Source organism: Ovis canadensis, chromosome 20, assembly GCF_042477335.2.
Source record: "Ovis canadensis isolate MfBH-ARS-UI-01 breed Bighorn chromosome 20, ARS-UI_OviCan_v2, whole genome shotgun sequence".
Taxonomy (NCBI): domain Eukaryota; kingdom Metazoa; phylum Chordata; class Mammalia; order Artiodactyla; family Bovidae; genus Ovis; species Ovis canadensis.
In genome coordinates, this window is record NC_091264.1 from 19,729,260 (window position 1) to 19,746,723 (window position 17,464).

The window sequence follows — 17,464 nt, forward strand, 5'->3', positions numbered from 1 at the left end:
TAAGGCATTAAAAATTAAGGATAAACACGCACTTCGCTCATTTCCCTGGATTAAGTGTGGTATGTTAGAAAGGTGTGCGCTTTCCCCATTATACCCATCAGATTTTGAAAATGCAAATCTGCATATAGTCAGAAAGCATATTTGACTTCTGTTTATTTGTATGGGTTAAGGCAAATCAAAATACTGAGTACAACATATGGGAAATCTCTAATTTGTAAATCTGCTTATATTTCAACTGAAATGACTTGAAAGTTAAGAATCATGACACCATATCTTAGGCTATTTGTATTTCAAATGCGCTGCATTAACTAGAGAAGTATGAATATACTTTGCTGCTTAAAATCATGATATTCAAAGATCACTAAAGCCGGGCTCTCTCATCACCATTATGGAATTATTATAACTACGGCTTTGGGAACTAGAATATATTTACTGATGATGAATTCTCTACTGTATTTTATTCTGAAAAGATCTGGCTGTCATTAGCAAACAACAAATTAACCTTCATTTATGAAACTTCCTTTTCTTTGGTAAGAAGTAAACTTTAACAACTTGTAAAAACTAGAAACAATCTCAAATATAGGATAGAGACATCTCATGTTAATTCAGCCACAACCTGAGACTTAATATAGGAAATGTACTAAATGTGAACTGTTAGAAAAAAAGACCTGAAAGGGTCCTCTATAAAATTGGTGACCAAATTTTCAGCCTGCTGCTTGAAAACTGGCTTTCCCCTACTAGAACTTACATGCTCCATGCGTCCCTGTGCTGTGTGAGATGCGTGTCTATGAAATTGTGAAAATGGAGGCTTTTCTGGTAGCAAAGGGGTTAAGTTCTTTTTGCTTTACCAGTTTCAAATTACAATGAGAAGCCTCTTCTTTCCCAGCAGGGTTGTGCTTACATTACTCTTTAGATCTCCCTTGAAGAGGGCTGGTATATTTGTGTCTGCTGGAGGTGGAATTAACACTAAGAAGGAGAAAGAGAGTGAAGGGACTTACAGGAAGGTTTGCAAGTAAATTCAGGAAAACACATTGACTTGAATAGTACAACCTTGAGTCTTGTTTTACACTAAGACGACACAAAAGATGTTAAAGTTATCACCAAGCTGCCGGAAAATATATATTCCAACACCAAGGTGCAGATCAGCATAGATCTGTGATTCAGAAATCAGGATTTATCTTGGAAAGAGCTCAAGGGTTGAGAAGAACTCAAGAGCAAGTGAAGATCACTGTGGGAACTACAGTTTATTAGAAGATCAACTTTCGTTCATTCCAATACCAAAGGCCTGATTATCATATACTGATATAGGAATGCATAGGTCATCTGATCAAATAATATTAGCCGCCTTCTGCTCCATCCATGCAGCAAAAGCTCTTAACAACTGTGGATAATTGGAAATTCGAGTTTCAGCTTTCTTAGAAATAACTACTCTTGACATATTTCAAAATCCTGAAAATAGAGCAGGAAAATCAGTGAGGATGTGTGTTCAGAAATGTCACTCTCACTTCAGAAATGAAGAATAGGTAAATTTGTTTTTCAGCTACTGGAAAAATATACCTCCTAAGAACTTAGAATTTTTTTTTTTCTTTCTGGTAAGAGGACAAGAAGGACTAAAAATATCAACTTTTGCTTTTGGACAAAAATGCATCTGACTGTATTTTTACTTAGGGGTATTGTGGGTTTCCTCTGGAGCTGCTGGGTTCTAGTGGGTTCTGCGAAAGGAAGTTTGGGAGACAATCATGTTCACTCCAGTTTTATTTATAGAAGACTACGGAACCACGAACGACGGGAAATACAGAGGGAAATTCTCTCTATCTTGGGTTTGCCTCACAGACCCAGACCATTTTCACCTGGAAAACAAGCTTCCTCTGCACCTCTCTTTATGCTGGACCTGTACAACGCCATGGCCAGTGAGGAGAACCCCGAGGAGCTGGAGTACTCCGTGACGGCGCCCCTGGCTGCAGACTCCCGGGGATCCAGGAAGGGCTCCCCAGCCTCTCCCAATGGGTACCCTCGCCGCATCCAGTTGTCTCGAGCGTCTCCCCTGACCACCCAGAGTCCTCCGCTAGCCAGCCTACACGATGCCAACTTTCTGAATGATGCTGACATGGTCATGAGCTTTGTCAATTTAGGTATGTTGTTCCTTTATTTGTTAATCTATGTTATTGCAGTGTGGACGTTTTCCTAATGGCTAAGTAGCTGCTTGGTAGGTGGTCATGTTTATGTAAAGTCATTTTCTATAACTCTCCTCTCCAGCTTCTGTTTCCTTTTTTTCGTTGATGTAATATCAGATTTTGCTTTAGGCAACAGAGTCATATGTACAGATATATATTATTTTAATATAAATAGTTAAAATTAAACATGTGGTTTGGGTAGATTTGGGTCTTTTCACATCTTGTTAAAATTTCAATTTTGTTTAAATGTATGAATAAATAGGCAATAGTCTAAAGAATTTATAAAGACAGCTAATCTATGGGCCAAATAATAATAATGCAGGTATTTACAGATGGAAAGGTAAAAGTGACATTCTGAACCTTTTCTCTTTTTTTTTTTTGGTTAGTAATTTAAAAAGCATATAAATGTAACTTAAATGCCACTTAAGACCTCTCATTTCAGGGCAGAAACTACTGTGAAAATATTGATGTGAAACTAATTAAGATCAAATAATATTGTAAAAGATTACTATCAGAGACTTTCAGGGACAGATTCTGAAATTTTGTGAAAAATATTTTGGGAAAGAATTTTCAATCTAAGATTTTTTTACTAGAATGATTAAAATACATCATACTTACTTGATTTTTTTCAGAGGCAAGAGAAATGTAAAACATGCTATGATGGTCTTTACCTATGTAAAACTTTCCTTGTCATTCAAGATAAAAATATGTCAATCAAAAAATTATTTAATTAAAAGAATTGTTAAAGAATAATTTTTAAATTGTAGTTTACTGAGTGCTGATACTGACAATACCAAAAAATTGATCTTGGCAATATCAAATGATGAATTAATGCCTTGTTTTCATCTTGCAATATTATTAAAGAGTCTTAAAATGATTTTACAAGGGCTGTGATTTTCCTTAATTTTTTTGGTAGCCACTGAAGGTAAAAGTTTGTTATCTTTAGACTCTAAAAAAAGGAACTAAATAGAATCAACAAATGTAATCAATTCTTAATGTTAGAGTGTTTAAAACTTTGTTTTAAAGTGCAATCTCCTTGGAGTTAAAATTGACATGTTCTATTAGACACTTAATTAAAAACTTCCTCATATATTAAAAAAATATTCTTTGAAAAGTCAGATAGCAACAAATCTTAATGACACATGAAGCTTTTATAATATGCGTTGCTTAATATGCCCCATTCATTTGCTCTGAGCAATCCTAGTAGGAAAGATAAGGTGCCTGATAAATCATATGTTTCATGTTATAAGAGACAAAGCTCTCATTATAAGCTGTAGTAAGTCATTGGTGGTTGCCTTAATCAAGTGTCCTGGGGGCCTTTTCTTCTCTATGTAATTAACAGGTTCCGTTTGGAACTTTCAAGCCATCAAAATATGTCTTAATTCTAAATTAGTTTGATTGCTTTTTCCTCGTAAGAGTGACATGCAAATATGACTCATGGTATATTTGACTTTGTAGCAATTTCTCAAGATTATTCAATAACTTAACTTTCTTTTTAACATTTTTATAGAAAAAGTACAATCTAGCATGATTTACCTATTCATAAATCACTGAAAAAGCAGTGATTACTTTATTGATTTATAAAACAATAGCTAAGTCTTGAATCTGTCCTAGTAATATATTATATTACAATTGAATACTTTGATCATTCACAAGAGAAGTGTATTTGCTTTTTTAGAAAGGGATGAAATACTATTTTTGAACCCTTGTTCCATTGCTTTTTATAAATTTACATAGAATAAGAAAGCCAACAATAATAATAAACAGTTTTATTCAGGGACTTCTGGGACCATTTTTATCACTAAAGCATATTTATATTTTTAGATCAGTAAAATTTTCATTACTTGGATTATAATTACAGAGTAGTAAATTAATTATATTATGAAATATAAGTATTAATTTTACACCAAAGAAACAATACTGGGTATGAGTTTCAGAAAATGTTTATTTATTTATTTATTCATATCATGTTTAACTTGCTGAGTAGTGATTTATCTTAAATAATAAACTGTGTTGCTTTTTCTTTAAAAATTCCAAACTAAATGTCTCACATGAAATTATTGACTAATTAATTGTGATACTAAGTGAGTTTTTCCTAGGAGTCTCTGAGGAAAATTAAACCACAATTTTATTTTATTCTCTTTAGACCATGCCTTCTAATACAGCCAAAGCTTGCACTCAATCACTACTTAGTAAAAAGCTTTGACTCCTGTATTTCTTCCATAATAAAACAGGTCAAAGCATACTTATTCAGTGTTTCTTACGGTAACATTAATTAATAAAGACTCAAGAGGATTTTATTTTATTTTTTTAGTGTCTTTAAAGATATGTATAGAGTGGAGACTGAGGGCAAACGATCAAATTAGCAAGAGGCAAGGGATTTGTATTGAGGAAGCCACCTGATATTTAAATATGTGAAAAGAATCTGTTGACATTTCCCATAATAAGTTGAATTATATAAAAAGGCTCTAGTAGCATCCTTGTTATTCATGCCTGCTTGGGTCATTTTCAAGTTACATAATGGATTTTCTACAATTATCTTGTCATTTAGAAACACTTTTTTTTTTCCAACATAAGTTTTGCTCCCCAAGAACAATTAAATTTAATTCAAAGTGTGATTAATTTTATGTTCATAAGCAGAAAACAGATTGGAAATTACTAGAAGGAAAACATAAAATGTGAATAAGTTGCCTCAAAGGCAATGTAATAACTAAATATGAAATTAAACACATTATTCTATTCTGACCTTTAAATTATTTTTTGTGATTTGTTCACTTTGAAGAAACAATATTAATTATTGATTGTGTGAAGAGAAACTTTCCACCTAATTTTATTCATTATTCTTAGGCCAACTTTTGTCAGTCTCCTAGTCAACAGCTTTTACAGATTGATTTCTTTGGTTTGTCCTTAAAGCTATTTAATATCAGTGGAATTTTGCTTATTCAATTCCACATTATTTTGTTAGTAAGAAAAACATCATTCTGGTAATTTTCTTTTAGCTATCACTTTTTCAAAAATGTTAAGGGTTAGTTTATATATCAAATATCTTTGCAAATGAAAGGAATATTAGGTAGCTTGTTTGCAATATTTGAGTACATCTCTAGTTCACATAAAGACAAACAAGCAGTGTATTTCTAAGACCTTTTAGTTAGAAACTAACTTCACTTGATTACTTGGTTACTGTAGAATTAAAATGATGTAACATTTGTAGACGTTTCAGAGTAAAGTACAGAAAACAACAAACACAGGAAATTCACTTTAATATTACTCTTTGTCTACATGTAGTTCCCTGATAAAGAACTTTAGGTTTATTAATGGGCTTTGATCAGTTGGCTTGGAGTCAAATACTTAGGTACAATTCAAGAATGTAAACTCATTCTCATGCATAAAAGTATGAAAATGTGGTGCTTACATTTTTTTTTTGTTTGTATTTTTATAACAACATGTTTAGCATGTTAAGGTATGAAATAGAAAAATAGTTTCACAATTTGAAATGAAAGCCTTCTCCCTTACTCTCCCCAATCATTAAACTCTCCTGGTCCTGGAAGAAAAAAAATGTGCTTATACTCTCAGCTGACAGATTTGAAAGACATCATTGATAATTTATTGTTGGTTTTGGCTGACTCAAGTGCCCAGCGGAGAGGAACTTATACACAGATCTACCTAAAGAAGCCTATCCATGTAGTCCCTCCAACAGGGTTATTAACACTTGTGTAACATAAACACACCTATAAACACAGGCAAGTTTTTTTTTTTTCTTTTTTTAGGAAGGGGGGATGGGAGGAAAAAACATCTAAAACCATTATAGTACATATTCAAGGTTTATGCTTGGAATAACAAACGCAAAGAGCGGGTGAAATAGTCATTGTTTCCCCACTTTTCACTTTCGAAAATAAGTTGCTGAGGGTGGAGACCTCTATCTTTCTTCTCCGTGAACTCTTGGCATTCTTGACCATGCCCCAGGGGGGAACCCTGTTCTCTAATGCTATGTCCTTGTTGATGGACGACATGGCTGCAGAGATAATTATAACCATAGTTTAATTAGAAGTGTTTTGCGGGTTTGAATGGTCACTCACAAATTGCTAGTTTTAGAAGTTTGATCAGGAGTCCCTGCTGGAGAGAAGGCATTGACATGACAACACACTCTGGAAGGGCTGGGGGCGGCTCACCTGCCGCCTCCAGCTCCTTCCTTTGCATCCTTCCATTTCTGCAGTACCACTGCCCTCTCTGCTTTGCCTCCCCCTCCACCACCCCAGTCTTTCGGCCTTTCCCCTGGAGTTCTAGGGCCTCTTCAGCTCCAGGCTGTCTTGGCATCCCTCTCCTCACTGCCCCACCTCTCCTGGGGTCTGCCTTTGGTCCTTCTTTCTTCATGGCTGGAGGCTTAGATGAGCTGAAAATCAATTTGTCACAGCTCCATAATTGAGGTACAGTCTCCTGTTTTCTCTCTCCTCGAGAAGGAAAAGGATACTAAGGGCCCATGGCAGCCTCCGTGCATCAGGAGCAAAGCTCCCCAGGGCATCGGAACCTCTCCAGCAGGCTGTTGAGGCCACTTTAATTGCTCTCTGCCATCCCCATTCTTCCTTGCCTCCTCACCTCTCCCTGAAGATCTCCTGGACTATATTTATTTGTGTGTGCCTCTCCTAATTTATAACACGATTAAAATTTAAAAGGGGGAAATTCAAGGACAAGTGTTACAAAAGGGAAAAACCGCATCACTGAACAAAAATCATGCTCATCAAAAATGCAACTCGTTTTTGAGTCAGAAAACCCTTCGACTGATAGAATTTTTATGGAATACTCGTCGCATGTCTGTGAAGAGTGATGGTTTCCTTTTTTAAGTTGAGGAGAGATGTTGAGAAAATATAAAGAGATCAGGAATAAACTGGTGGAGGCAGGGAATAGGGAGGATGAGACGGAGACAGAAAAAGTATTTTTCTAAAGCCCTGTAAAGGAGGAAAATGAATGGAATGAGTGTGAGGGGCCGTCTCTGGGCCTCGCAGGTGGAGGCTGTGGGGAAACCCTCTGTCCGCCTCATCCTGAGATGGCAGCTCACGCCACATCCCCAACCGCATCAGCTCCGGGGGAAGCCCTTTCATCCTTGCAGACTGAAAAATACTGAAATACCGAAGCGGGGCGGAGGGAGGGGGCACTCAGTGTGTGTGTGTGTAGAAGGAGCACACAGACGGGCCACTCACATTTGCAGTCATAAATAATGTAGTAACTCAGCTTGAAAAAACCACAGGTTCAAGGAAGAGGCTTCCCTGACGCAGAGAGGGGCTGAGATCAGAGGAGCCACTGAAAGGGTGGGAGGGAGACAATGCGTCCCTTGTTCTAGGGAATATTTATGAGTGCTTCTTTGCACCTTCAGTTCATATTTTATTGGCCGGGCTGTGGGGTTTCCCCATTTGCTCATCCCTTAAAATAATACTCTTGGCTAAGATAGCCTTTAAAATACACCAGTTAGTCCTGACAACTGGCTCATTTATTCGGGGAGAGGGAAAGGGAGCTGCTGATCTGTTCATGCCTGATGGGGATGTTTAGGATACAGTCGTGGATCTTAAAAATTATGACTCAGATAAAAATCGTAGTGGGAGTATTCACCTGCCATTTTCAGAGATGTTTACAAGAATCTATGGAACCAAATAGCAACCCAGGTTTGTGAGAGTCTTGTTTTAATGGCTGTGATAAAATTGATAATATAATAAGGTATTATAGACGCGAAATCTGTTGAAAAGTACAATGTTCAAAATGAAAAAATGAAATCATTTGTAAGTTAGTAAAAAGTCTGCTTAGTGGTTTGAGGAGAAAAGGAAATAACAAACCTTCATAACCAAAGAGAACACATATATTATACTTGGAAAGCAGTGAACTACCTACCTATTGTAGAAAATGTAGAAACCCAGATCTTGTATAAAGTTGAATTGTTTGGTTGGTATAGAAATTAAACCATGGTTTAATTATTTTATAATTTCTAAGATGATGAAGGTCCTTGGCTTCACAAGGATGTGTCCTTTCACCCTATTTTCCCTAAACAAGGCAGTCTTGGAAACTGCATTACAAAAAGAATGCTGCGTTTTAGAAATAAATCCATCTAATTACATTATCTCTTACATATTGTGTTTATTTAACTTCTTTCTGGAAGTAAAGAACAACTTTTATTGTGCTTGTGGTTTAATTGCTTTCTTGAAGTTGTTTGCAATAAAGAAAATAGTTTAAAGAGGTCAGATGCAAGTCTCATTTAGATTTTATGCAGGCCTAGAAGACATGTCAACATTAAAAGATTTATTAACATTTACAAACCCCTTCAGCTATGCTGTCTTGATATGAGAAATTCAGTATTATTTGTTGTGCACAGATTTCCTGTCCTTAGTGTAACTTTGCAATTAGCCTTCCTATGCAGGGAGATGGAGTCTATTTGCAGAATCCTAAAGTCCATGGTATATTACTGCTCAAACAGCTATTAGGTTTAATTATAAATGAAATCTAATTGCAGAATAGCAGAAAAGAAGCCAGAATGCCTGTATTAGAATCCCATAGGCTACACTTTCCTTTAGGGTGACCTCAGGGAAGTTATCAATACTTACGTTCTTGAGGTGCCTCTGGTTCTTTGACTAAGAAGTTCTGAAGATAATAATAACACCTTCTCCTTGAGTGTTGAGAGAATTAAATGAGTTAATTACATACAATTTTAAGAAGAGTATTTGTAGCATGCTGCAGCTAAGTCGCTTCAGTCATGTCCGACTCTGTACGACCCCATAGACGGCTGCGCACCAGGCTTCCCCATCCCTGGGATTCTCCAGGCAAGAATACTGGAGTGGGTTGTCATTTCCGTAGACCTCTTGAAATGGCAGTGATTGTTGTTGGAATTGTATTTGTAGCCAACATCTGTATTGCATTTGCAGGAGCAGCTAAGTAATTTGTGGAACTCAATGTAAAATGAAAATGTGGGGCCACTTGTTTAAAAGTTATCAAGACTTCCAAGATGGTGGCTGCAGGGTATTAGACCCAGCATAGGGCCCTCCTAAGTGCATATTTGATGACATGTAACACTAGCAGGAATCAAGCCCTATTCATCCATTTTTATCCCCAGTGGAAAGAGACAACTTGCACAAACTGAGGCATTTGTGGGGAATTTAATTAAGGTTATAATGTTTCTAATGTAGTGGGTGGGGCCTTCTGGAAAAACTGGAGATAATGCAGCACCTGGACTTGAAGCGGAGCCCTCCTTCCCAACTGCTGGGATGGGATGGGAGCAGAAACAGCTACCAGCAGAAGAGCTGTAGGGGAAGGCACCCTAGTGGGACTCGTGGTCTTTGTGAGAGGGGTGACAGGCAGCCAACTCTAGGCGCTCAGCAGGGAGCGAGGCCTGGGAGTAAACAGCACGCTTCACTCCGCTGTATCTCCTGTTGGCTGATCATCACTGAAAGCCCAGGGTCATGGGGCCCATTGGGTCGGCTCCCGAAAAATCAGCCTCTTGGTGCAGACAGCTGAGCAGAGAAATGTGGAGAGTGGATCTTGAGGCATAAACTGAAGATCTCTGGGACAAATGGATAAATGTGTATTGAGTGTTTAGTCAACAAGAGTTCTAGAATCACGTCAACTTCAGTGCAACTTACTGATATGTTCGTTAATCCTTGTACAGGTTAATTACAAAATTTAAGAGATAATGATTTATTGTGAGAGCTGATTACATCACAAATTCATTGAATGGTGAAAACAGGCATGGGATGCTGAAAAAAGTTCTTAAATTGTATATGGATCTGTAATTTTATATTATATATTAAAAGTATTGTATAGCAAACTAAAATTAAAATCAAAGACCCACAGGAACTTCCCTGGTAGTTGAGTGGTTAAGACTCCAATTTTCCAGCACTGGGGGTGTGGGCCCTATCCATGCTGGGTAACTAAGATCCCAAGTGACAGGTGACGTAGCCAAATTTCTTTTTTAATTAAAAAAAAAAAAACAGAAAACAAACCCACAGTATAAACAGTAGACTACCATTGCCAATCACAAAACTGTATAGAAAATGCTAGCATAAATGCAGGGAAAATATAAAGAGCAGTATATGTTTGCAATCTCAGGCCTGTTGATTCTCAATCCTATGTCATTCTTCCTCACATGGCCCATGAGTGTGTGACAGGTTTTTGAATTCTGAGTGGAATCACGTGATGCCATCTACAGTTCCTGTTGCAGGCAGAAATCATTTCAGGCGGAGGTAAATTGGAATAATTGTCTTTTTCTTTGCTACCTCTCTTCCCCTCTGGCAGAGTTCCTGTGACTCCCAAATGTGTAATTTCATGGGGGAACAGGTGTGTCTGCTGTTTAGTTCTCATAAATAACCAACTTCTAAGCCTGGAGGCCAGAGCATCCCCTATCCTTTAATCCCAGATGAGCATCAAGTAGAAGTGCTTCTTCCCAGTATAGACCCTCAGTTCAGTTCAGTTCAGTTGCTCAGTCGTGTCCGACTCTTTGCGAGCCCATGAATCGCAGCATGCCAGGCCTCCCTGTCCATCACCAACTCCCGGAGTTCACTCAGACTCATGTCCATCGAGTCAGTGATGCCATCCAGCCATCTCATCCCCTGTCGTCCCCTTCTCCTCCTGCCCCCAATCCCTTCCAGCATCAGAGTCTTTTCCAATGAGTCAACTCTTTGTGTGAGGTGGCCAAAGTACTGGAGTTTCAGCTTTAGCGTCATTCCTTCCAAAGAAATCCCAGGGCTGATCTCCTTCAGAATGGACTGGTTGGATCTCCTTGCAGTCCGAGGGACTCTCAAGAGTCTTCTCCAACACCACAATTCAAAAGCATTAATTATAGACCCTGCTCCCCTTTAAATCGCCAAAGAATGGTTGCTTTTAACCTGAGTTTACTTCTGTAGTTATCAAAAGCAGAGGAAGAGAGAGTTACATTTGGAAATGTTGTAGGCTTCTCAGCAGATAATCTTGATGTAGACATTGACAACTAATTTCATGAGGAAGAAGTACAGGTCATCATTTATATGGGCCTTATGGTTAATATTTTGCAGATGTTTTCTTTGCTGAGAGTGAGGACAGGTTACTTGGTCTCCTAACCATCTCAGTAAAACATTTTGGAGTCAGAATGGCTTGAATATCAACTTTGCATTAATACGTGTGTATGTTGCTTCCCTGGTGGCTCAGATGCTAAAGAATCTGCAGTGCAGGAGACCTGGGCTTGATTCCTGGTCAGGAAGATCCCCTGGAGAAGGGATTGGCAACCCACTCCAGTATTCTTGTCTGGAAAATCCCCCAGACAGAGGAGCCTGGTCGGCTACAGTCCATGGGGTCGCAAAGAGTCAGATACGACTGAACACTAACACACACATCTTTGAACAAATTATTTCACATTGTTGGGACTGTTGCCTTGTATGTAAAGTGGAGATCATGATACAGAATTGTATTAATAGTTAGAACTTAACAAGGTGGGGTTATAGCTCTTTGAGCCAACATGAGTTTAGTTAACAGCTATTGTAACAATTTCTGCTCGAGTAAGGTCCACAGGGTTCTAATGCTGGAGTTGGTGTTTTAAGCCCAGTCCACCGGATCTCGTCAGATCATTTTCTAACTGAAACTGTGGGACATTACGCACATGAATTTTGCTCTATCCAAAAAAAAATGAACTTGAATTTTCAGGGACTGTTTTCGAGTTGGACAGTTGATGGACTCTGCTCGGTCCTTGGGGTGTCCAGGGAAATGTCAGTTCACAGCTGAACTTTTGGGTAACAGGAAAGTCTCCCTGTGATCTTCTGAAGGCAACACTTTCTGGGAGGGGCTACTGAAAGATGCTTTTTAATTACTTTTGGACCCATTCCTAGAAGGAACCCAACATTTTACTTTCATTCCAGATATTCCCTGTTCCATTTCCTTGCTTGTTATGGAGAAGGGGAAATTGCTGGTAGGCCAGTGTTGTAATGAAGATGTGGTCACTCTCTAAAAGACCCTTTGAAAGGATGGAAAAAAATCTTGAGTTTGAAAGTTTGTTTTCAGAAGCTAGCATTTTTGTTTTGTTTTAATTTTGAAAAAAAGTTGACTCATGATGAAAATCTCAGCGAATAAACTTCTGAACTCTAAAAAGGAAAACCACTCTGTTCAAATAATCATGCAATCCTGGTGTTTTGAGTGTTATCTGTTTCTCAGATCATGTTTGGATTTATGATTTTCTAATTTCTGGCTGTTCCCATTACTGTTTGTATCATTGTTGAAATTTTGTTTCTATTTTACACAATCCAGCCTGAAGCATTTTGACTTTCCTAGACTATGAGTTTGAATTTTGTTTTGTTTTCTTTCTTTCCTGATGACAGTTGGATCTTTTTATTAATTTTTCTTGAATTGTTTCTTGTTTTAATATTTTAAAGCAAGATGGGAATGCATGGATTTTATCCAAAAAAGTCACACAAAAGGCCTTGCATGAACTGTGGACCTCTTCTGTTTACACTATCCATATTGTAAAGTCATCACATGGACTTTTGTTATTTCCTGATATGTTGAGTGGAAAAATATGGATTTATTGTTTTTTCATTATTTGATAACATGCTGAAAGATAAGTCATCATGATGCTCTTTGCTAAAGTTTTCATTGTGATGAGTTAAGTTCTTATAGTATGGATTCCGACATGTTCTGACATGTGCAAATCAACAGTTAAGATTTTTTTCTTCTGCACTGTCATATCAAAAATTGTCAGCATTTTACAGTTGTTCACTTGGAGGAAGAATTTATCAGAATTACGCAAGCTTGTTATCATTGTTTTCTGTGTACGTGATATATATAAAGTATACATTTTCACATAATTTTATTTTACTTAAAAAAAATCATTTATGTATTTTGCTACACCAGGTCTTAGTTGTGACATGTGGGATCTTCAGTTAAAGTAGCATGTGAACTCTTAGTTGTTGTAGCACTTGGGATATGCTTCCCCAAAACCAGAGATCGAATCTGGGTCCCCTGCATTAGGAGCACTGAGTCTTAGCCACTGGACTAGCAGGGAAGTCCCTGTCACATAATTTTAAATGATAGTATAGTTGTAGCAGTAGTCTTTAAATCAACAATAACAACAATTAAATATAATTCCTCTGCCTGGACTGGACTAAGTAATTCATATGCTTTTTTTCAGTTAATCTGTGTCTGAAACCCACTGTCATGGGTAAATATCTTATCCCTTTTTTTTTGGTGTGAAAACTGAGACTCGTTAGAAGTTAAATAACTTACAAAGTTCACTCAGCTGATAAAGGCAGAATCAGTATGGGGAGCACAATCTGTCTGGCTATACATTTTTTTTTGTTCTTTGCCACTACTCTTTAGATAGGTAACCTACTTTTGAAATATATAGACAGCAGTGCAACTTCTAACAACAGCAATAATCATGGTTTGCGCTTTGGTACATCATCCTTGCATCCAGCACTCAGGGAAGCAGATAGGACCACAATACGCATCTGTGGGCACTGGAGAGCTGAGATGTGTATTACTCATTCAGTGACTGGGCCGATGCAGCTGACTACTGGCTGTTGGGTCAGGCACCGTGGAGAGGCTCTGCCTGTCCCCCTGCCGAGATCACAGGGCAGGGGAATTGAGGTCCAGGCCCTTGATGCTTATGTCAGGATTTTTTTTTTTCTTTTTTGCTTAATGTCACCTTTCAAAAAATCACAAAAATTCCAGCACCAAGTTAAAAAAAAAGCATTAACAAACATTCTCTAAAACAATGTGTTCCTTTGTTATTGAACTAACCAGGTAGAATTAACCTCTTGTGTACAGAAAAAAGTTTCCAAACCCCCACCCCTTTAAAGAAAATTTTTAAAAAGAAGAGAAAAAAAAGCTATAATCTTATCAGCAAACAGAACCTAAGGAAGCCCATTAGTCCAAACAGCATAATGCAGGGGTAGACTGAGGCTTCAGCACAGCTTAGAGGCTCTCTCTAAAATCTGCTCTGTATCACATAGGACCTTACTATGTGAAAGTCCAATGATTTTAGGGGCGATATATTTTGCACCACATGCTTACTGTATGTTCCAGAGAAGTGTGGCTTAAACATTTATTATTTATTGTGCTGCGCTTGGAGAAGGAATTGTGCTGTGATTAGAAAACAGGGGTAAAGATCACACGGTTTTTCAACATTAGATTATTGGATCTGTCTGAATTTTCACCCCAGACCCTACGTTACTTCTTCACATGTGTGCTAACAAGCTTGTGTTTGCTCTCTCCTCTGTTATCGTACATTTTGCGCATAGTATGGATTCAGGATATAATCAGTCACTGAAGACACTCTTTGTCATGTGCAGAATAACGGAAATTCAAAAAACTGGTATACAGAACTTTTGGATATGCCGCTTTGAATCTTCTCAGGATCCTGGTCAGTAGACCATTATTATTTCAACTTGATTATTGAGAAACATTGCTCAGTATTTTACCACTGCTTGACTCTTTCCTAGCAATCTTCTGTGATCATGAAATGAACATATACTGCAAAAAGTGAATCTAAGTCTCCTGGGACGCCATCCCTGTGATTGGTGCTTACCCAAGAATTCATATCAACACAACACCAGATCGTCAAAGTGAAATCATAGAGGAAGGACTTAGGACTTGCCCTGATTTCTGCTCTAGTGGAAGGCGCTGTCTTCCTCGGCTAACACTTACGCGGTGCTGCTAAGGTGCCAGCCAGTGTGCCAAGAGTATTTCAAGTGCTAACATTTAATTGCCACACAATGACCTTATTTTACAGATGAGGGAACTGAGATCCAAAGATGTCACTGGTCCAAAGCCCTGCATCCTGTAAGAGGAGGAAGTGGATTCAGAGTGCAAGCTGCCCCCTGCTCCGCTGTGTCTCCTTTGTAAATGCTGTCAGGAAGGCTGTTGGTTGGGACATGGTTTGAACTCTATCAACTTCTGTAAATTTTTCCAACACTTCCCATATTGGACTTGTGATAGTTTCACTTCATTAGCAATGCTTTAGATTTTAGAGGGGAAAAGTCCCTAGGAATGAGCTTACTAAAAGTCTTCTCCCTGGAGCTGGGCTCCTCTAAGCCTTCTCCTGAATGGGGAGGCGTGGCCTTTTGAAGAAGGCAGACCCTCATGACACTCGCAAGGCAGAGGGAGGCAAGTGCTCTGCAGACCCCATGGATGCTGACCTTTGTGACATTTGACCAGTTGGCCAGTAATGAATGAGGGAAAGGGGATCTGTGTTGAGTCCTACCTTCAAAAGTCAGACTTGAGAGGAACAGGAATAATGTTTGGCCAGAAAGAAAAGAGGTAGACTAGCAAAGCTGTAAACACTAATAGGCCTCAAAAGCAGAGGTTGGAGGGTGGAATAAAATTCATTCATTTGGATGCTGGAAAACTACCAGATTGCTGGTCAATGTCGAAGGGCACGTAACAGGTCTGCCCTGCAGCTAGGATGAAGGCCTTGTCACAGCTTTTGTGACCCAATCTTGGACTGGCTAGCAAATGTCATGCAAATGTCACCTATTAAACTAGAAGTTTCGGCTGCAGGACCACGTGAACCTACAAGTTAGGAAATCCCTGCTATTGCAGCTGGGAGCCCTGGCAGCTAGCCTCTGCTCCATCCTGCTGGTTATGGCTGAGGTCTCCTCTGTGTTCTGTATAATACTGAACACTCCACATAGAAAGCACGTCTCCTGGTTTGTAGCAGCTACAGCCCTAATCTCTTGCACGTGTAGAGTGAGTGCCTTTCACGCAATTCGTTCATGGCCCCTACATCACACCAAAGCTAAATCTCTTGTTTCTGCTCTTCACATATCTTATGAATTTAAAGCTAAGGCCTTGGGATATTTAGGGCTTCCATCTGGTGGCTCAGATGGTAAAGAATCTGCCTACAGTATGGGAGACCCGGGTGAGATCCCTGTGTCGGAAAGATCCCCTGGAAAAGGAAGTGGCTATACCCACTCCAGTATTCTTGCCTGGAGAATTCCACAGACAGAGAAGCCTGGTGGGCTACAGTCCACGTAGTCGCAATGGGACATTTAAATAAATAAATATTTATTTATTTAAATAAATATTAAATAAATATTAAATAAATAAATATTTATTTATTTTCTCTTGTTTTCCAAGAGAAAATATTTTGGGGACAAGGTGCCTGGGGACTCTCAGCTGCCCCCAACCCTCAGTGGGCTTCCCTGGTGACTCAGATGGTAAAGAATCTGCTTGAAATGCAGGAGTCCTGGGATCGATCCCTGGGTCTTAATACCAAGCCAAGAAATCAAAAGAGGACTTGTAAAAAGCAAGGATGTTTATTTATGTATCAAATTTCAGCAATAAACCTGAGGACTAATCTCTGCTTTGAAAGGCAAATCAAGAAGTAGCTGCAGCATAGAGGTGAACATTTAGGATGGAACCTGCTTATTTTTAAAAATTCTATTTTCTTTCTCTCTCTCTTCCCTTTACCTGACCACTCCCACCCAATCAACCCACAGCCTGTTTGTAACCTAAGGGGAAGTATGAACAATCTCAGTATCTGATTTCAAATTATTTAGACTGAGATATACTTAGAAGGCCAGAAGATAAAATTATTGTTTATGACTGGGTCATAAATCATATTTAATTTTAATTCCACTAACTTCATTGATATACAATAACTCAGTTCAGTTCAGTCGCTCATTCATGTCCTACTCTTTGCGACCCCATAAACCTGGGGTTTACCCAAACTCATGTCCATTGAGTCAGTGATGCCATCTAACCATCTCAGTCTGTCATCCCCTTCTCCTCCTGCCTTCCATTGTTCCCAGCATCAGGGTCTTTTCAAATGAGTCAGCTCTTTGCATCAGGTGGACAAAATATTGGAGTTTCAGCTTCAACATCAGTCCTTCGAATGAACACCCAGGACTGATCTTCTTTAGGATGGACTGGCTGGATCTCCTTGCAGTCCAAGGGACTCTCGAGAGTCTTCTCCAACACCACAGTTCAAAAGCATCATTTGTCTGTGCTCAGCTTTCTTTATAGCCCAACTCTCACATCCATACATGACTACTGGGAAAACCATAGCCTTGACTAGATGGACCTCTGTTGACAAAGTAATGTCTCTGCTTTTTAATATGCTGTCTGGGTTGGTCATAACTTTCCTTCCAAGGAGCAAGTGTCTTTTAATTTCATGGCTGCAATCACCATCTGCAGTGACTTTGGAGCCCCCCAAAATAAAGTCTGACACTGTTTCTGCTGTTTCCCTGTCTATTTACCATGAAGTCATGGGAGCAGATGCCATAATCTTAGTTTTCTGAATGCTGAGCTTTAAGCCAACTTTTTCCACTCTCCTCTTTCACTTTCATCAAGAG

General features: G+C 38.7%; 1 protein-coding gene across 1 annotated transcript in view; it reads left to right on the forward strand.

Annotated features, from left to right (window-relative positions):
* Positions 1-893: 893 nt before the first annotated feature.
* Positions 894-17,464, forward strand: part of BMP5 (bone morphogenetic protein 5) — a 144,382-nt gene continuing 127,811 nt past the window's right edge. Inside the window, exon 1 of the mRNA XM_069564081.1 lies at positions 894-2,132. Coding sequence (XP_069420182.1) covers positions 1,643-2,132 — 490 coding nt within the window. The 5' untranslated portion in view covers positions 894-1,642. The remainder of the gene's footprint in view (positions 2,133-17,464) is intronic.